The sequence below is a fragment of the Misgurnus anguillicaudatus genome, chromosome 22 (genome assembly GCF_027580225.2).
Source record: "Misgurnus anguillicaudatus chromosome 22, ASM2758022v2, whole genome shotgun sequence".
Lineage (NCBI taxonomy): Eukaryota > Metazoa > Chordata > Actinopteri > Cypriniformes > Cobitidae > Misgurnus > Misgurnus anguillicaudatus.
The window spans coordinates 19996320-20016653 of NC_073358.2; the positions used below are offsets into that span (position 1 = coordinate 19996320).

Sequence of the window (20334 nt, forward strand, 5' to 3'; positions counted from 1 at the left end):
TCTCCTTCCCAGGGCGAGAGCCCAACACTTCCAGTTCTGAGGATGTGAATGTTGAAAGCTTTGATATTGAGGAGGATCCAGTGCATATTGAGCTGCCACCGTAAAGCATGTTTCCCTTTTCATCAGTGAGTCAGGGCTTTACAACAGGTACTTCATCGTACCCAAAACAGATAGCGGTCTTCTGCCAATTCTAGACATATGCCTTCTAAACCAGGCCGTTCAGCTTTTAAAGTTCAGAATGTAAACCATCAAACAAATCATGTCTCTAATCCAATTGAACAAATGGTTTGTCACGATAGATCTAAAAGACGGTTATTTCTTATTTCTAAAATGTCTCTATCCACCTGCATCACATGCAGTTTCTGAGGTTCGCTTTCAGGGGTGTAGCGTACCAATATCGGGTTCTGCCTTTCAGTCTATCTCCATGTACATTTACGAAATGTGTTGATGCTGCTCTGGCTCTGTTGCGACTCCAGGGCATCTGCACACTCAACTATCCGGACGACTGGCTTATTCTAGCAGAATCGGAGGGGAGAGCGCTTCGGCTTCGGTTCTCACTCACATAGTCTTTGGGGTTGAGGGGTGTCCTCGTACCCTCTCAGAGCATGATTTTTCTTGGGGTTACGTGGAATTCTGTGACTATACAGGCTCAACTGACTCCTACTCGCATCACATCTATTCTCTTTTCAGTGAGCAGGATAAAGCAGGGCCAATTACGTTTGGTAAAATGTTTTCAGAGACTGTTAGGGCTCATTGCGGCTGTGGACAATGTAATTTCGTCCAGTCTGCTGTACATGAGAACTGTTCATTGGTGGATGAAAACCCTTGGGTTTTCCCCGAGGGGGGAATCCTTTCTGTAGGATCAAAGTCACGTGCACGTTTCTTCGTGCTTTGGCCATATAGAAAAAAAATTTGTTCCTCTCTCAAGGCCCCGTCCTGGGATCTCTATGTCATTGAGTAATTCTGACAACAAATGTATCTCTCATGGGCTGGGGGGTGATTATGGAAGACCATGTCACCCAAAATTCATGCGTGGCACAAAAATTGCCTAGAGATGCTAGCTGTGTTCCTAGCCCTAAGGCATTTTGCCCCACCTCCAATTTTGTCATGTGCTGGTTCAAGGTAGTGTCGAGGTAGGGGTTGTTGCCAGGGGAATGGAGACTTTATGTGGTGGAGCAGATTTGGTCCAGATTCGGGTGTGCTCAACTTGATCTGTTTGCGAATCTCCAAATGACGCAATGCTCTCTTTTGGTTGTCTCTGACACACCCAGCCCCATTGGGTCTGGATGGCATGGCACAGACATGACTGTGGCTACATCTGTCCACCTTTCCCCCGGTCATGCTGCTTCATGGGAATTCTAGAAAGTGTTCGCAGAGAAAGATTTCGGCTACTGCTGGTAGCCCCAAGGTGGCTGGCACGAGTATTATTTGCCGACCTGGTTTTCCTCCTCGACAGCTCTCCCTGGGAGATTCCAATCAAGACGGACCTTCTGTCCCTGGTGAGGGGTGAAGAAGGCAACCTTTGGGGGCCAAGCTCATGGACTCTGGCCTTTCTATGAGTGTCATAGATAGTTTCCTGCCTGGGACTTAGCTGTCATTCTCGAAGGGTTTGCTATGCCGCCCTTTGAACCCCTCAACTCTGTGTCAGAAAAGTTTTTGACTCTTAAGAAAGCCTTTCTTCTCGCCATTACCTCCTTTAAGAGGATGGGAGATCTCCAGGCCCTTTCTGTATTGTGCCTAGGGTTTGCACCGTTTCTGTACCCTAGGCCCGGCTATTTACCTTCGCAGGCTTTCTGTCCTCCCCCTTTGTTTCTCCGACCTTGAGATGCTTAACCAGGTAGGCTGGTCCTCTCCACTCACATTTGCACTCACATAATGAGTCCCCAAAGTGACACCTTTTTCGAGTTCCCTCGAAAGGGTATGTCTCAAGTTACACATGTAACCATGGTTCCCTGAGAAGGGAACGAGACACTGTCTCGCCTTGGTTTGGCAGTTAGCTGAAGTTGGTTGGTTGGCTGGCCCCCTTTTATAGCTTCCTGGGTCCCACATCATCCTGCCTATGACATTTGTCCCTGCCATTGGACTGATTCTACATATGTGCTTCAAATGCGTCTCACAGAGGCGTTCCCAAAGCGTCACCTTGGTGACGCGACGTCTCATTCCCTTTTCAGGGAACCATGGTTACATGTGTAACCTGAGACGTTTGTTTGCTGAATGGTTATTTAACAGTTTTGAGAATCTCAGTAGATTGTATGACCTCCCACACAATCATTTTTTAAATATCCTCAAAGTTTTTTAAAAGACAACTTCTCCATTCATTTAATGTTGGGTTTATTGTGTCCCTAACACACTCTTGCTCCAAAGAGTTTAACTTATTATCCTGCATCTCTTCATATGAGCAATACCATGATAAGCATTGTAAGTTGAATTCAATATCCTGACACACAGAATTAGTTTACTATTAACAGATATTTATTATTAACACTTTCAATAAATTCAATGAGATTAAGAAAATGAAGCCAGATAAATTAAATGTCTTTATTCAGTTGCTGCCACTGGCAGAAATTATATGTAAGTTCAAATTCAGGGCTTTTCAGGGAGACTAGTTGAAAATGCCTGAAAAGGTTGAAACAGCAGTACGGTGATGTATGTATATTTCTTTCAAAGTTGACACCCTTCCCACATTAAAATAATAGTGATTTACTGTTTAAACATTTTGGAGATTGTGTGTGTTGTAAAAACAGAATTGCTTACTATCTCTTGTAGGTGGATCATGAAAGCTTTAAAAAGTTGAAAAGCTGCAGGTCGGCCAGTGGCTTAATAACAGTGGTTTATGTGAATTCAGTGACACAATCATGGGTAAGAGAGACCAAGCATGCACCTTATTTACTGCAAATAAGGAAGCTCAATCATAATTATACTCAAACTTCTGTTAAATCATGTTTTACATAAAATATGTGGAAATAACAGCCTGTGTCTCAAGATCAATATGACAATAGCAGACCCTACTCTTGTCTGACTCTATGCTCAACATCATTGCCACAAAACAAAGCTGATGCATTTGATGCATTTTGAAATGTCTCTTTTTACAAAATGCCACAGAAATTTAACTGTGTGCGTGTCTTTATGTGTGCACGCATCTGTGTGAGCTTTAGACCCCAACCCTTTACATCTTTGTTCTGCATCTGTCGCTGTATTTTTGCCAAATTCTATAAAAAATGCTCTCTGTGGCAGTCATACCTTTGTGTGTGTGTGTGGTGTCTTTTCTATACTGCATTTGCGCTCTAGTATCAGGCCTTCTTTTCTGTGTTGAGATGTTTAAATTTATTCTGGACGCATAGATTTTTTTGACAAATTAAAAAAGGAGTTTATGCATTTCCCATTCATTTTCAATTGGGGTCATTTTGACCTCCAAGGGCCTCTTCTGTAAAAAAAACACCTTCAGAGTGAATGAATCAAGCCAAGTTTTTATATGAATATTGACAGATAACGTAGAAAAATCACAAAACCTTATTTTACTGAGAGGAAGGGAACCATTATTAACTGAGGAAAGGCTTGGGGGTCATTTTTACATAAGGGTTAATAACAATCACAAAAACAGTCTGGTTTTTATTACCATGACATAAATAATGCCATGCATGGTCTACACATACATCCTGTTTATTGTATTACTGTACAAGTAAAGGCGATAAAAAAAATATGTAAACCTGCTTTGACCATAGCTTTATAAAAATCAATTCTTTCCACTCAAAAACCTTGCTCGCAACTCTCTGACTCTTGGCCTTTCTTTGGAAGTACCAGCATCAATGTTGTAAATGGCAGTTTGGATGAAAGTGTAGAAGCTTGACAAACTTTCACTGTATGATGTGCTAAACACAAAGTGTGCTTTAAAAAGTTCATCAAATGCCCCCACAGATGTCTGAGCCTTGCACGGAATTGCTTTCATGTCCACAATAACGAAGAACCTCTGTATGCTCTTCTTATTTTCTCCCACACATAACAGGAAAGGCTGTGCAGATCCAAAGCTCTCCAGAAATGCTGGAATGCTAGTTCCCTTCTGGAAAATACAAAAAAACTAATGACAATGAAAGTAAATCTCATGAATAGATTATGCAAGTGTCAACCTTTCCTAGCTTATACATTAAGAACATACCTTCAGAAATCTTACTAGATGGTCAGCTGCTTGAAGGGGACTAATTTTGCCTCCCTTCCTTTGGCCTTTTGAAGTTGGGGGTAAGAGACAGAGGAGCAACAGTAAGGCTGAGATGTCGCTGTCCCAACCAGTTGAGTCTACGGGTAAAACATAAACAAGTTTCCATCAAACCAAATGTTAATTCAACATGTTAACTCAATTGTTTTTGGTAATAACTTGCTTGACACTTATCTATGAACCAAAAAATATAAATAAAATAACGAATTCTAGTTTTAGTCAAATAATTGTCAAGAACAAAATTCAAAATGTCATCAAGGATCAGATCACAGATCATCATCTTTGGTGCTTGTGTCTATATGATTGCTGTGAATGTTATTTCATCTTACCGTCATCAGATTCATATTGAGCATCTCTGATGAGTTCCTCAATGAGGTAATTAGGAGACAATCCTTTGGCTTCATTGATTACTTTGGGTTTGAAGAATGTTGACCACTTTGCCAGAAACTTTTCGGAGATCACTTCTCCAAACAGCATGGAAAAATCCTGTTTAATCTTATACAGGAAAAAACAATAAAAATAAACAACAGCTGCAAAAATACATTGAGGGTCAAGAGTATGATACAGACAAGTTTATACTTACAAGGCCAGGTGTGTCCAGAAACCTAGGGAACAAGTCTAAGACCTCTTGGGACATCTGAGGATTACGAGCCATAGACTGTCTGTATTGGAAAGTTGCCTTCATTTTTTCCGTAACTACTCTCTCATCCGAAGTGTGTTTCATAACTGATATTGCCTCTCTGTACTCATCACCGGTCAGCTGTTCTGTGGTTGAAAAGGGTTCCCTCTCAGACAATGGACCACTGCTGGTGTCAGGTGACTCAGGTCTGTGTTTTTCACCAATGTGAGTATTTCTCTGCACTGTCTTTAAACGCCAGGCCAGGTAACCAGTACCACTTGACGCATCATAGAAATGTTCCTAAAATGTAAAAATGAATTAGCAAAATTAAAATTGGATTGCCATGAAACAAAAAAAATTATTTAAAGGTGCCAAAGAATGCATTGACACAATTTGTTCAATTGTTCTCTGATATCTACAGAGAAAGTATGTGGCTTTATTAAGTGCAAAAATTATCCAGAAACATTTTTGCATTTCCATTTACAACCCTGCTCGGCTCTGATTGGCTTTTTCTCAGAGCAGCTCCTTCAGTAGGTGTGTGTGTGTGTGTGTGTGTGTGTGTGTGTGTGTGTGTGTGTGTGTGTGTGTGTGTGTGTGTACAGATCTTATGTTTGAGCCTTTATCAAACGAAGATAGAGAATTTGAGGAATCATCAATTGTTTATAGGTTGTTAATGGACGTTTAATTTAATGTTGCGGCATATCATGACTGTAACGTCGCAGTTGGTGTTATGTTAAGATTGGCCTGTTTTCCAGCTGTCAGGGAGATGGCTGACGCAGTCTCGTCTCTGTCTCCCCTTGAGGTACATTCACATTATAAGCTACTTTGTCGCTGTGTGTCGCTCGTCTCTTTCAAAAGAGGCGTTTCTATATCTGGTTGTCATAAACAAATGAGTAACGTCTACTCCAGAAACTGACGAGAGGATGACATGAACTCCCCTGGCCCCATCCAGTCGCCAAGGATTACTGTCGCTAATAAAGCCGGAAATCGCCAAGCTTCCATTGAAATCAATGAGATTGCGTCGCTCTGCTACTGCTAGTCTGAATGCAGCTTAACTCAACCGTTTTTTGATGACGCTCGGTGGGTATCAATTTGTAGTGTTAACCCCACTGGTCAGTGGCGGGACTCTGTAAGGGATTCAGTGCGCTGGCCAGTGACTTATCCTAGTTCTCCCTGCCATAGTGAGGACACGCCGGTCATGACAACATGAAGTTGGTTCAACTCTTTAAAATGAGGGATTTACATACAATAAAACATTCATGACGAGAAATGTCAGCAAACTGGACTGACGCAGATATCAGGTAAGTTAGCTTGTCACTTAGCGCGCTGAAGCGGAGTTCGTTCAGCAGCATAAAAAAATAATATTGTGTGATGTGCTCATTTGAGCTTATAATAAACAAAAATGCCCGTGCGTCATCCCAACAAGATATATCATTCAGCTCCTCAAATGGGGGTTTTAAATGCATATTAACAATCACGATGAGAAATGTCTGAAAACTGGATTAAAGCAGAAATCAGGGAGCTCGTCAAATATCCAATCTGAAACTGAGATCATTCACCAGCATAGAACGGTGCGTCATGCGCTCCTTTATAGTCTTATCATAAACAAGAATGCACGCCAGTGGTTTCGGGAGAGAGAAATAATAAATATGCAAACTTTAGACGCTGCATAGAAGATAGTGCAGGACTTTCAACGGATCACTTGTCTTTCCGGGACCTTGCAGATGCCAGCAAATCATTGGCAGTGTGAATGAAGAAAAAACCAAACGATCCCCCCAGATGCACAGGATGGATTTTCCATGTATTTTCCAGAATGTCTGTGTGAAAAGGGCTACTGTATCTTCAATACCTAAACTGACTCTGTGTTCTCTCAAACGGGTATTGTTTACGAATAGTGAAAACTTGTATCTTGTTATAAGCACCTTTTGTACTATTGCCTCCCTATGACACATCACTTTTATGGTTTCCTAATCTTTGTAAGTCGCTTTGGACAAAAGCGTCTGCTAAATGCCTAAATGTAAATGTTTTTTTTTAATGCAAGGTTTATATAAGAAAGAGAAAACAATCGTATTTAAGGCTCACGATATCTCATTACCATGTACAGAACTTTTAATATTCTATGGTACCTTTAAAATAATTTACTGAACTATATAACTGTGTATAAGTAGAAGCAACTTACATATCCATTTTTAGAGTATGGGTCCTCCAAGTAAGGAAACACAGAAACAATTCCAAGAGCATACTTGGTTCGCACAGTTTGTGGAGGTGCCCTTCTGTTTTAGGTAATGGAGTAGAGAGATTGATTGAGAAAGAGAATTGAAAGCAACAACAAAAAAAAAACTAAATATTTTTTTGTTACATTAAATGCTATCAATAGTCCACCATGTATATTTTAATTCTTACCCATATACTTCAATCATGTCAGCAACAAGCATGTTAACCAACTGTCTGCGGGTGCTGTCTGACAAGGTTTGGGTTTTACTGTATTCAAACATAATTTTGGCTCCACCGGGTTTTGACATCAGAACCTCATTCACCATCTATAACATAAAGAAACAGACAAATGTAGATTAAAGATGCACATATGTACTACTATTACCATAACGGAAATCAGCAACAGGCAACGATGAAGAGTTTGTTTTGGAAAAGCTTACATTTTTTGCTTCTTGTTTATCAGTACAGTCTTCTGTCAGTCTTGGTTTCTTTGTTGGGGGATCATCAATAAACAAGGGTGATGCGTTAGAAGAAAATGATGCATATGAAGACATTGAAATGTCTGACAAATCTAGACAGAAAAGTGCAAAACAAAAATGCAGAGAAGTTCAAAAACTGTTCAGAAAACAAAATGCTTAAAAAAATATATGTACAGCCATGGACGAATGTTTTGAGAATGATACAAATATTATTTTCACAAAGTCTGCTGCTTCAGTGTTTTTAGATCTTTTTGTCAGATGTTACTATAATATTCAGATTATAATTACAAGCATGTCATAAGTGCCAGAGGCCTTTATTGACACTGTTTATGCAAAGATTTGTATAAAGCCAATGTACATAGACACACCGTCATCCATACAGGCTGTGAGAGTGACATTGCCTTGCAGCAGGAGTTCACTGAAAATGTCTGCATCAACCTCAGTCTCTGTTGAATCCTTGTATATCACGTCAACATCATATGGTAGGCCAAATTTTTTAATCACTGTGTTGGGATAAGATTGATTTAGATATCACTTGATAATGTTTATATAGACAACAGGGAGACTTATATTATTATTATATATATTATTATATTATTATTATTAAGGATAAAAATTAAATGTATTAATTACCATTACATTAAAGTGTACATAACAAAGATTCTGGCTATTAATTATACAGGTTATAACAACGGATTTCAAACCTTCCTGGTGAAACTGATGATAGTTATATTCTCCATTATTCTCAGTCACCTTCACATACTTCTGGGTTCCTCTGCATGCCACCCTCACTAACATACTTACTGTCTGAAATACAGATAAAAGACAACTGATTAAGCACAAGTTTGCTGAATGAAAATCACCTATAGCCTACCTGTTTTGTTATTATGCCACTATTGTACTTTAAAATGTATCTCATCGTTTTAGCTTGCAAATGTTCTTGTAATAAGTTAAATGTAAAATATCTTTCGCAGATTTTATCAGATAAAGTTAGTTGTTACTGAAACCACAGTTGCTTACATATGCATAAGACTATAAATAGCAAACCGCTAGCGCTCTTTCTCTCTCTCGCGCACGCAAACAACATTAAACATGCTGATACATTTCAAACTGAAAATGCAGTATAGCTTAAAGTCATCTTACCCTACTGCTGCTTCTTTAAGAGTTTTATGGCAGTTGCCAAATCGGTTTAAAGGTGCATTTACTGCCAAGCTTACAGTGCTGATCTGAACTGTATACAATATGGCGGCAGCTCAAAAAAGAATTGATTGTAAAATTGGTGTGGTTTAAAAGATTGGGCGCAGCCACAGATAAAAATTTTAAAACGGCTTTGATTATACTTGGGTTATGCTAGCGATGGTCGCTTTCGAAACACTGCTTCATGAGGCTTCGAAACATTTACGAATCTTTTGTTTTGAATGATTCGGAGCGTGTTTTGAACGGGCCAAGTCACGTGATTTTAAGATCCGATGGTTCACCACTAGGGAGAGGTGATTACTAATGACCAGTGTCTAATATGGTTGGTTCAGTTTTATTTATGCAAGTTTTATAAAACATTTATCCTTCTGGCTAATAACACTCTTATTTTGCCTACATTTGGTTTACTGACAAAATTATTTATTTACAAAATGTGGATACACTCTGAATACACTGCCTTAAATTCAATAACAAATCTTTGGCGCCTTCATGTGGCCATTTGCGAGAGGAACACTGCCACCTTCTCTGGCAACGTCTCCGTTACTCATAGCATTCAGATCATTATACAGATTCACAAATTTGATTTTGGTTGTTAATCTTCGTTGTCATAATAAAATAAGGTCATAAAATTGTTTAATGATATATTCTGTTATTTCTCTCATTGTAAACAAATGATGGAATATATAAAAAATGTATTCATTTTATTGGCAAAATATTTTCATAAATGTCTAATTAATAAATAGTTAAATAAATGATCAAATTTAATTTCGAAGCAGAAAATGTGACAAATCAGACCAAAATTCTCTGACAATGGGGCATTTGAAGACAATATGATGAATTCAGTAATACAATTACAGAAATTGCAATTCAAATAGTGTTACTAAATGTAAATACAATTTCATTAGTGAGGTATATATTAAGCAAAAAATTTAAAGGTAGTTCTTTAACTTTGTTGCGAAAATGCGAAAATGCGTTTTGATGACGCGCCGGTGACGTAGAATGAGCGTAAATAGCACGCGACACGTTTTCGCGATGCTTGGAAACACGCGAGTTCTGTATTGAAAAAGATAGCAGCGGAATTCTATAAAACCGGTTCATATTTGTTCTTCTGTTATTGGATTAAAACGCGACAGAGTCATCCTTTGCCTGAAAGGGACAAGGTTTGTAACGTTTTTTAGAGTCGCTTTTTGGAAAAAGTCAATTTTTAATGGGAAAGTGGCGCTTTTGTTGTAACTTAGTTCTCTCGGTAATACAGCAGTCTAACTTCAATAATCGTAACTAGTCGGTAGGTATTATTTTGCTTTTGCTTGCTTGCCTTATACCTACTGGCTTTACTTAATGACTGGTCGATCGCACGTAACTTAGTTGTTGTATAATCATAAATGTATTGTTTATCCTCAGTCTTGTCGGTCAACCATGTTTCACAACAGCTCCCAGAAGAAATTCTGGACATTTGATAAAGAGGAAACTTTAGACAAATTAAGACTGGAAGCTAATCAGAATTTCTTCAATAAAGCTCTGTCCAGCGGTAAGGTAAGTTACAATATATATACTGTATGAGGTTGCAATGCTGAAAATCATGACCTAACACTTTGTTAAGATCAGTGCACTTGAGTTACACAGCCGAACCTGCATTTTAGCTAACTTATATCAGTATTAAGTAATTCCAGTTCTCATAATTTCTGTTGTTTTCCAGCCCGGTATAAATGAATCAATGCTTCTCGATCAAAGGGAAGAGAAGGTGCTTTTTAGGCACTATGAGAAAAGATTACTGGACTTCTGCAGTATATTCAAGCCTGCAATGCCGAAATCGGTTGTGGTAATTAATTGCATATTTATAATAAGTTAATCATGAACTCTACTAACTTTTTCCATTATTGCCATTTTTTAACCCATATCTTTCTTTCAGGGCACAGCCTGTATGTATTTTCGTAGATTCTATTTGAACAACTCCTTAATGGAGTATCACCCTCGGACAATAATGTAAGTATATGAGCTTTGTATGTACTAAGTGAATGAATAGTTTTGGTGACATTAATTCCTACCTTTCTTTGTAGGTTGACATGTGCTTATCTCTCCTGTAAAGTGGACGAGTTTAATGTTTCTAGCTCGCAGTTTGTGGGAAACCTTCAGGAGACCCCAGCAGCACAGGAGAAGGCTCTAGAACAGATTTTGGAGTATGAACTGCTTCTCATACAGCAGCTTAATTTTCATCTGGTTGTTCACAATCCTTATCGACCCTTAGAGGGCTTTCTTATTGACCTGAAGGTGAGCGTGATGTAGAAGAGTGGCATGCCATTCTGTGCTGTAGTGCTGTACAATATTGTTTATTTTCTTTAAGTTCCAGGTTGAATTACTAAAAGTTGTGCACAACAGTGTTTTATACATCTAAGTCTGAAGGAGTATATGTGTCCGGCTTATACTTGTATTTATTTGCAACTGTATGACTTCTATGAGAAGTGTAGAGTTTTGTCATATCTGAAGAGATGATATTGGTTAAGCCAATGTAGTTCTACTTGCTATTGCACCATAATTGCTCTCTTTAAGAAACTTCTCAAAATAGGTCTTCTGTTGATATGGTTGCACCTTCTGTGTATCGTCAGACAAGATACCCATTGTTGGAGAACCCCGAGATGCTAAGAAAGAGTGCTGAGGACTTTCTCAACAGAGCAACAATGACAGATGCTGGGCTCCTCTTCTCTCCATCCCAGATTGCCCTCACCTCCATTCTAAACAGTGCTGCACGCGCCGGGCTCAAGATGGAGACGTAGGTTCATTTTTTTTTTTTTTTTTGCATTTAGAAATCTTTCATTAAACATAACAGTGGAGGTGACTGACAAGATGATGAAAATATTTTTTTTATTTATAGTTATTTGATGGAATGCATCGGACTTAAGGCGGACAAAGAGACCCTCTCAAAGATGTATGATTCCATGAGACGTAAGTATTTTTATATATTTATTATATATTATTATTATTATTATTTTTTTTGAAGAGTTTGCTCCAAAACGCAATAAATGCCTTTTTTTTTTAAACAAATTTGTTACTACCAAAGTCAGTATTGTATCTGGTCAGTATTAAAAAGTAAATTTTTAATTTTACGCAAAATTCAATATCCGCTGTGTTATTATTTAATATTTTCTCTCTTTTTCCATAACACGATAAATGCCAGTCCTCCAATAAATCTGCTTAACAAATAACATTCCACGCACTGTAAACAACATTGGTGGCACTTTGAATACACACAGAATCCTAGTTTTCCTCATCCTCTTTTTACTTCATGATCACCAAACAAACAAAAACAAAGTAATACTAATAAGGGCCTGGTGACTTATTTGTGTCCAACGATCTGAGTGCTTTATAAACGTCTGAATTCTTGAATTGTTCAAACCTGAACTTTTTTAAACGACTTTCTGCATTTATAAAAAACTAGAGCTATTTACTTCCTCTTAGCAATTTTATACTCTGCCAAAATTTCTTCTGATTATTTGAGCTAGCAGTATTTGCAATAAAATAATCAGCCTTAGCTTTTCTCATAGCAGCTGTACACCGATTTTGAAGCTGCCTGAAGCATATCCAATCTGAGCATGAGTCGGATTGTCTAGCTGTTGCCCAAACAACATCACGCTCACGAATAAGAGCTGATAGAGTTTCAGAAAACCAAGGGTTATCTCTACCTTTAACTCAGATTTTTTTTAAAAGGGGCGTGCTTATTGATAAACGACATTAAACCTTCGTAAAAATATTTCCAAGCAGACTCAACGTCAGGAATGAGGAAAATCTTTAATTTAATTGCTTAGTAAAGAGCCGCAAACATCGTCTTGTAATAATACGAGGCTTATACTTCGGTAACTTAGTATCTCTAACTGTAGCAAGGACGCCATGGTCACTAACACCATAGAGGGTTTTCACCGACATCACGTTCTGGGCGTTAACCCGGATGCGCGGCCATTGTGGAGGCATTCGGTGTAAAGAACTAAACGGAGTACAATGGATTATTGTGCGCTTAGAATACTTTAAGTGAATGTAGACATGTCTAAACAACAGAAAACGCATCCAAGATGCAAATGCATATAGGGAAGGACTTGGACCACAAGAAAAGGCACGATATTTCGAGAAATTACAATTTATAGGCGGTGCAGATCCTTACGAGTTAGCTCCCTCTTCATTGGATCCGTGACGACCCGGCGATTCTTTTTTCAGTTGCATATCCCGAAGTATACTTTTAAAAAGTACATATTAAATACTCTTTAAATAAAGCACAACAAGTAGATGCATACTTGTTTTATACTTTATGTACTTCAATCATATTTCTAATACAATACTACTCTTTTTCTTGAGCTTTGCCAACCACAAGCACCTCCTCTGATAATTTCTTGCATTCCTTTCCCTGGTGTTTAATAACTTTTGAAAGTCGATAATATTCCAAATGTTTTTCTCAATCTGTCCTATTGGTACAACCTCAAACACGGCAATAATTAACCATTTTCCTTGACGACGTTCGGGATATACTTCAGTGCCTGTGCTCTGTTGTGATGCGGAGTGCCTCCAATATGGCAACTACCGCTCTGATGGCACGTCGTGAAAACCCTCTATTTGCAAACACTGAGACATAAGAGTACTTATGGGGGGTGTTACTAAAAATTAGTAAAGTAATGTGAACTTTTAAGGATCCTTCAAATTTGGTCTAGTAGGAGTCTCTACTAACTGAATTCAAAGTATCGCAGATACTGCGCATGCCTCGGCTCCAAACTGACGTTTTTACGTAACATGGCGGCGACCGTGGTCGGACATTTTTGGCTTCAATTCATTACAAAGGTGGGAGGCGACGTCGCGTCATCCATATTTTTTTACAGTCTATGATCAACACATGTTCATAAGATGGCACTTCTGTTTTGGCCAAGTTATTAAAACAAACAAAATGCTAAATATTTAGCTAACGTTATTTAAAGAGTCACAAGCAGTGGGTTTGAGCAGTTGCATTTAATAAAAAATACGTGTTACAATCGTCAAAATTGTCTAAATATTTATTTTTATAACTCATGTGTTTAGGGTGATCAGAAAGGAATGAATGAATCAATCAATAACTTACATTTACAAGTTAGTTTGTCAGTGTTAGCATAAAAACAAGACAATTTAAGTGGTTCTGCTTTCATTAATCACAAATTACTGAATGACTGAAAATGCAGCGAACACACTCTCGCTGATGCAGGGATTTTTTTTTGAAAAGTAAACGTTTTTCTCCTGATTGCAGCAGGCAAACCACGCGATCCGGCGTCTTTTCGTCAGCTCCTGCACCGGCTTCCTTTGTTTTTTCCATGAATAAAAGCTGAAAAAACGTATTCCGTTGTTCAGTTTCCTCCCTGAACGATCGCGTGACCTGCTTGATCGAACAGCACTGACAAAACATATCGAAGTTTATTAAAATCTCGACAGAAAATACAAAAACAACCTCCAACACATGAACTCAAATACAGCGGGATAGGACGCGTGCCTGCAAATATGGTGGATTATCCATATTGCAACACCGCGTGACGTCAACTCCACATTCCCTATAGAAAACACGTTTTTACCGAAATTAATCAAAATGGACTTTTTGCGTTTGGAACTAAATTCTTAATTTATTCTTGTGGTAAACTATTAAGATATCACTAGGTAAAAAAGTCAACACTTGCACTAATAGCATTCTCAATATCATTTGTTGCATAATGTTTATTACCTCATATATCACTCTTTTTTTATGCACTTAAAACAGAAGTAAAGGTGACATTTACTTTAAAAATCTTTGAATATCATTGATTTAAAATTCCACTTCACATAACTGTATTTTAAACCTGATATGTGCCGATTGCCTGTGATTTTGTTGCATTGCACAATATTGTTTTTTAAGTGTAGACAGCTATATCATCCATGGTTAAGGCATTTCATAGTGACTCTGTTCTACCCCTGGGCCATCATATTATCATTTTTAATTATAGGTATGACAAGTCTTATTAAAGCATATGAGCCTCCTAAAGCTGAAGAAGTCAATATCTGCAAACAGAAGTTAGAGAGGATTCATGCTGAATTTGCTACAAACTTGTGAGTATAATTAAGGAAACTTACCAAAAGCATTGGTGGGAAAATGTCAAATTGATGCCACACAAAAGAATAGTTCACTCATAATTTACCGCCAGGTCAGCTCAGATGCGTGTGACTTCCTTTCTTCAGTTTATCACTAACAAATAATGTTATACTTAAATGTTGGCATTTTATTTTCCTGTACATGACTCAACATGTTGAAGCACTAAGAAGCACATACATAAATTTATAATGCAAATAATTTAAATGACTCCAGTGGATTCCTTTTATTATAGATGTACCTCTTAGAAGACAAGAACATACTATTTTGGAACTTTTATCAAATTAATTTATATATAATTGAATTGAATAAAGGAAGTTGTATATCTGTGATGGCATAAGGGTAATTAATGAGATGTTTATTTTTTTAAAGGGATAGTTCACCCAAAAATCTAAATTCTGTAATTTTCTTAACCTAATGTTGTTCTAATCCTGTATGAATGTCTTTTTTCTGATGAACACAAAAGAAGATATTCCGATAAATGATGGTAAGCACATAGTTGACTTCCATAGTAGGAATAAAAATATGATTGAATTCAATGGGTACCATTAACTTTGTGCTTACTATCATTTATCACAATACTTCCAAAAAAATATTTTCCTAATATAGAAGTCAGTATGTTTAGAACAACATGAGGATGAGTAAATGATGACTAAATGTTTGGGTGAACTATCCCTTTAACATTCTAGGGTGTATTCCAGAAAGCGGGGTTAACTTGCCACATCCTACTGGTAACCAAGAGCACACGGGGACCATATAAAGGCATTTTCAATTTCAAACCTACTCGTATGTCACATAGCCAGCTTTCTGGAATACCCCCCTGGTTAGAGGATGGTGCTAGTTTAAAAAACACACAAACCTAATCATAATAAGTGTTTTATTTAGCCAGGTTAGTCACTTGCTGTTTTGTATCTAAGATGCAAAATTGTGTTTTGTAAGTATAAAATAGAAAAATAAAATACATGAGCTACCTGAAATAGAAAAAAACCTGTTACATCTGTGTCATGCTGTTTCTGAGATCTGCTGGGTCATAAAATTCAGCTAAATGTACTGTAAAGAGTCCCTTTCCAGAACAGCAGATGACAACAACAAACTAAGTGAGATTTTTCAAGTCAGCATTAATGAGTTTACATCTGTTTTCATTAACAAAAAGTACAGTGGGAAAACCATGTATTGTTTTGGACATGTACCATGATAATATCGTGATATTCTTAGAAGCAACTTGGAGATACCACATTCATATTTCATAATCATCATTCAAATTACCATGACATTGCTATTACTGATCCACTTCATTGTAAGGATCAGCACATAAAGGACAATGTAAGTACCTGTAAAGTTGACCTTACATGACTGAGGTTTTATGCAATTAAGATCCAAGGAATAATTATCGACATCCTCTCAAGAAACTCACAAATAGACTCCTCGTGTAAATCTACTAAACTTGATTGTGATATAAAATGTAATGTACTTAACGGTCAGTGGATTTTGGGGTTTTTCATTTATTTCTAACAACCAGAAAGTCCATGTACTCCGCTCATTCTGAAGTAAAGCAATATATTTAAGTTGTTGCACCAGGTTAGGTGGAAGAACGGAGGGAAAGGTTAAGTAGACACATGAACCAAGCGAAGTGCCACAACCATAATCTGTTCTGCAAAAAAATGTATATTTCTCACTGATCTCTCACATGGTACATGTCATGCCACAAACAAATATCAGTTTGGAGATAAAAGGCAGGATGCAGCATCTTGTCAAGCCAACCAGCTTAGAAGGTAAGATCTGTAGAATCAAAGCCTACATGCACTTGAAACTGCAGTTAAAAACAGGAAGAGGTTGTGAGGTAAAACAGTGTGTAGACATTTTTAAGGCTTGCACCGTAAGTGCATCTTGCTTCCCTGATGGTCAAGAGCAGTGTAGTGCGAAAGATCTCATCTAATACTCGTGGCTCCAAGGTTGTAAGCTGTTGATGTCCTGACCATCATAATTTTCAGTGATGTAGTTCAGTGTCTGGGTTGTTTCTGTTGGTAGTCCTGGAGGTGGTCGGAGTCTCTCTAAGTGGAAACCAGACAGCATGTCTGATCTTTGAACATTTGGTAAAATAATACATTTTGGATTCTCAGTGTAGGAAGATCCAGAAGAGAATTATACAGAAATGTCTCTTAACTGTCCACTTGATGGTTCATCTTTGAGCTAAAGGTGAATTCGGTGGCAGTGTGTCACCTAACTAGTCGTGTAATCCTTTGCATTTGGGTAGAAATAAGTCTTGCTGTCTTTGCTATCAGTCTGTTCTTTCAGAGGACCTGGATAGTAGTGGCTACAGCCATAAAGGTACATTCAGTTCTGCAAAATATAAAGAACAATTTACATACAGTGAACTTTCAGGATCTTTAACTTTGAGGATCTGTTGTGTGCAATAGCAAATAAAAAACACATACTATAGTAAAGAGCTTGTTGCTTTTACTGTTTTTTTTTTTCATATACACTCACCTAAAGGATTATTAGAAACACCATACTAATACTGTGTTTGACCCCCTTTCGCTTTCAGCACTGCCTTAATTCATACTCGGCATTGATTCAACAAGGTGCTGAAAGCATTCCTTAGAAATGTTGGCCCATATTGATAGGATCTTGCAGTTGATGGAGATTTGTGCCCTGCATGCACATCCAGTGCACGAAGCTCCCATTCCACCACATTCCAAAGATGCTCTATTGGGTTGAGATCTGGTGACTGTGGGGGCCATTTTAGTACAGTGAACTCATTGTCATGTTCAAGAAACCAATTTGAAATGATTCGAGCTTTGTGGTGCATTATCCTGCTGGAAGTAGCCATCAGAGGATGGGTACATGGTGGTCATAAAGGGATGGACATGGTCAGAAACAATGCTCAGGTAGGCCGTGGCATTTAAACGATGCCCAATTGGCACTGAGGGGCCTAAAGTTACACCATTACACCATTGCATTAATGAGAAATTGAACAGGTGTTCTTAATAGTCTTTAAGGGGAGTGTACATACGCTACTAATTCACACCTTTTATTACACGGCTCACTGGAATTGTTGATTCTGATTGGCCAGTCGCAACATTTGCAGGTTTTATTTCCTGCTTAAAACTAAAAATGCAAGGTAACCCAGATGCTGCAAATAATTTTGATGGGTACAGTTTAATATTACACAGAAATTAAATATAAATATATTTTAACATAAATGACATTTTATTTACAAATATCTTGTCTTAAAAATCTTGTCTTGGGTAAACTGGTTTTCCTTCGCGTTTTTCGTCTGCATTCATTCAAAATAAGCAAATAAAAATATTAAATCGATATTTAATGTTATTTACCCTCCTTATGAGATAAATAGTCATGTAATAGCCGGGACAATGTACAGGCAGCTGGTTATCACCACAGAATAAGCTCCTTCTTTGCGATCTGCTTTGCGATGGGCCCTGATCACACTGTCGGGGCCTATTCTTGTGATAACAACCGGCTGCCTATAAATTTTCCCTTATTTAATACCTACCGTGTGCTTTTCTCTTGATGCAATTTTCAGTTAAATAACAAATTGACATGGACATTAACTACATGTATGACCTTTAACAACAGAGATATGAGCTACAAATGATGATGCACTAAATTGCATGCTTGTATGTGTGAGCAAAAAACAGTCAAAATGAATGTAATCCTCGGATGTGAAATTATTGATGGTGCTCTGATGTGAAGAATTCTTCATAAATGGTTCTCTTCTCTTCTGTTCCTGCCCTCCAGGAAAAGAAAACATGGATATGAAGATGATGATCACGTTGTGAAAAAGCAGATGATTACTGAAGAAGTAAGATTTGATTTGTTCTTCAGACGTGCTTAAAATATTCTGCAGTCTCATTGTTTGTTTATTTTGCAGGAGTGGACTGATGAGGATTTGGACGCATTGTAACGACATTGTAGCTTTTCCAGTGTTTTTAAAGCGGCGAGAGATCCATGAATTGTGGTTTTTGGACAACCTGTGTGTGACTCTTTCATGAGCAAGAGTTTAGGATGTGGACATTTACATATGAATTTGGTATCACTAAGAGTAAAGGGCAGGATCTTCAAGCCAATCAAGATTGTAAATATATTAAAAAAAGTTGTGTAATGTGAAACTTCTTCTCCTATGAAAATAAAATATTTTTTAATATTCAGTGTTTTTTTATACACACTGTCCTAAATGGGGTGATTTCAGGTGAAAAAGTAGTACTTAGTGCATTTTCACCTGAAATCACCCATTTTCTTAGTCCAAAACACACTTATAGCCAATCAGCAGTAAGGAGGGTGTCTACTAACCGACATCCTTGCCGGGTTGCGTATGTGTGGGGCAGGTCTATCAACAGAAGGTCCAGATTCTATTAGGGTAGGGGCGTGTTTGTTTAGGTGATTGTCCACTTGCGGTCTTGGCCACTTGAGAGCGGGTGCAGGCGACATGAATTAAGTGCGCAAGACTGTCCTGTGTTTTAACTGGCAAAGTGCACTGCCCTAAACCCAATCTCGAATATCGCTTTGGAGCGGTACTTAAACTTAATTGTATCTCATCAAACCTTGCAAATGTCGTTAAAAACTTTTAATTGCGAGTTAGTAAATGGATTTGACATTTGACATTTATTTTGGTAGTAAAACGGAAAGTGTTGCACATTTTATCGGTGCAAACATTATGTATTTTGTAAAACATCTGCAACTGCTTTTATCATATAGTTAAAAACAACATAAATAGTGTTGTTTATTTAGGGACTACTGTTTATTTTGTTCATGCACCTATATTAGAGTTTTTAACAGGTGGGGACGATCACGCGCATGTTAACATCTAGGGTAAAAAATAAAACTTTAAAATCTCTATAAAACACATCTGGGGCCTCATTTATAAAGCATGCGTACACACAGATTTGATAGTAAAGTGTACGTAGGCAAAAATCCACAGCAAAGTCCATATTTATAAAAACTGTCTTTGACGTAGAAAAGTGCTTGGCGCCACGTCAGGGTCTGAGCAGACATACGCACTTTTGCTTGTTCAATTGCTGCAGGTTTTTGGAAAATAAGCCATTTTTGCAGCTCGAAATTGGGTTTAAACATTGACAAGTGCTCTTTTATATGTCTGACATTAATTACGCATCGTTTAAAGGCAGAAATCTGGAACTGCTCAGCTGCACGCACAAGTTCAAGTTCATTTGCGATTTATAGATTTGAAAGGGGTACACACGTTTTCTGCGCGTACGTTCGGTTTATGAATCGCATGTACGCATTTTTGTTAAATGATCGTAAGATCAAATGTTGGATGTTTTTTAGGCAGCATTTTATAAATGAGGCCCCTGGTATTACCAATAACTTAAAGTTTACAAAACAGGTTAAAGTTTGTTTCTATGTGCCGTAGATCAGCATTCTGAAGATGATGACAAGTGGAGGGGTCAGGCATTATGGATTTGTGCATTTGTGCTCTTCAACAGCTCATTACAGTTTTTTACAGATGCTAGGACAC

At 37.8% G+C, this 20334-nt stretch overlaps 3 protein-coding genes across 8 annotated transcripts in view; 1 reads left to right on the forward strand and 2 right to left on the reverse strand.

Moving 5' to 3' along the window:
• Window positions 1-3447: 3447 nt before the first annotated feature.
• On the reverse strand, window positions 3448-8983 carry LOC129440676 (uncharacterized). 3 transcript variants are annotated; one of them, XM_055200163.2, is made up of 10 exons: window positions 8666-8983; window positions 8227-8329; window positions 7891-8025; window positions 7484-7614; window positions 7233-7369; window positions 7009-7102; window positions 4794-5129; window positions 4540-4705; window positions 4154-4290; window positions 3448-4075 (listed from the first exon to the last, which is right to left on the reverse strand). In XM_055200163.2, the coding sequence occupies exons 2-10, from the start codon at window positions 8318-8320 to the stop codon at window positions 3734-3736; spliced, it is 1572 nt and encodes a 523-aa protein (XP_055056138.1). In that variant the 5' UTR covers window positions 8321-8329; window positions 8666-8983; the 3' UTR covers window positions 3448-3733. The 3 variants fall into 3 exon arrangements, with proteins under 3 accessions (XP_055056138.1, XP_055056139.1, XP_055056140.1); XM_055200164.2 differs by having other exon boundaries at window positions 3448-4057; window positions 8666-8982; XM_055200165.1 differs by lacking the exons at window positions 8227-8329; window positions 8666-8983 and having other exon boundaries at window positions 7484-7531; window positions 7891-8028.
• A 737-nt stretch (window positions 8984-9720) lies between these two features.
• On the forward strand, window positions 9721-19005 carry ccnh (cyclin H). 3 transcript variants are annotated; one of them, XM_055200167.2, is made up of 11 exons: window positions 9732-9879; window positions 9975-10004; window positions 10121-10252; window positions 10416-10538; window positions 10629-10702; window positions 10777-10987; window positions 11323-11486; window positions 11589-11659; window positions 14698-14800; window positions 18600-18663; window positions 18733-19005. In XM_055200167.2, the coding sequence occupies exons 3-11, from the start codon at window positions 10136-10138 to the stop codon at window positions 18763-18765; spliced, it is 960 nt and encodes a 319-aa protein (XP_055056142.1). In that variant the 5' UTR covers window positions 9732-9879; window positions 9975-10004; window positions 10121-10135; the 3' UTR covers window positions 18766-19005. The 3 variants fall into 3 exon arrangements, with proteins under 3 accessions (XP_055056141.1, XP_055056144.1, XP_055056142.1); XM_055200166.2 differs by lacking the exon at window positions 9975-10004 and having other exon boundaries at window positions 9721-9879; XM_055200169.2 differs by lacking the exon at window positions 14698-14800 and having other exon boundaries at window positions 9725-10004.
• Window positions 15701-20334, reverse strand: part of rasa1a (RAS p21 protein activator (GTPase activating protein) 1a) — an 88966-nt gene continuing 84332 nt past the window's right edge. For both annotated transcript variants that reach the window (XM_055200161.2, XM_055200162.2), the window contains one exon: window positions 15701-17180. In XM_055200161.2, coding sequence (XP_055056136.1) covers window positions 17132-17180 — 49 coding nt within the window. In that variant the 3' untranslated portion in view covers window positions 15701-17131. The remainder of the gene's footprint in view (window positions 17181-20334) is intronic.

Excerpts from the sequence above, each read along its gene's own strand:
- LOC129440676 (XM_055200163.2), bottom strand. The coding sequence starts at position 8,320 with ATGTTAGTGAGGGTGGCATGCAGAGGAACCCAGAAGTATGTGAAGGTG. Across the intron at positions 8,026-8,226 it reads TCATCAGTTTCACCAGGAAG|TGATTAAAAAATTTGGCCTA; the intron begins GTTTGAAATCCG and ends ATCCCAACACAG. Across the intron at positions 7,103-7,232 it reads GACATGATTGAAGTATATGG|AAGGGCACCTCCACAAACTG; the intron begins GTAAGAATTAAA and ends TACCTAAAACAG.
- ccnh (XM_055200166.2), top strand. The coding sequence starts at position 10,136 with ATGTTTCACAACAGCTCCCAGAAGAAATTCTGGACATTTGATAAAGAG. Across the intron at positions 10,539-10,628 it reads CAATGCCGAAATCGGTTGTG|GGCACAGCCTGTATGTATTT; the intron begins GTAATTAATTGC and ends TCTTTCTTTCAG. Across the intron at positions 18,664-18,732 it reads AGCAGATGATTACTGAAGAA|GAGTGGACTGATGAGGATTT; the intron begins GTAAGATTTGAT and ends TTTATTTTGCAG.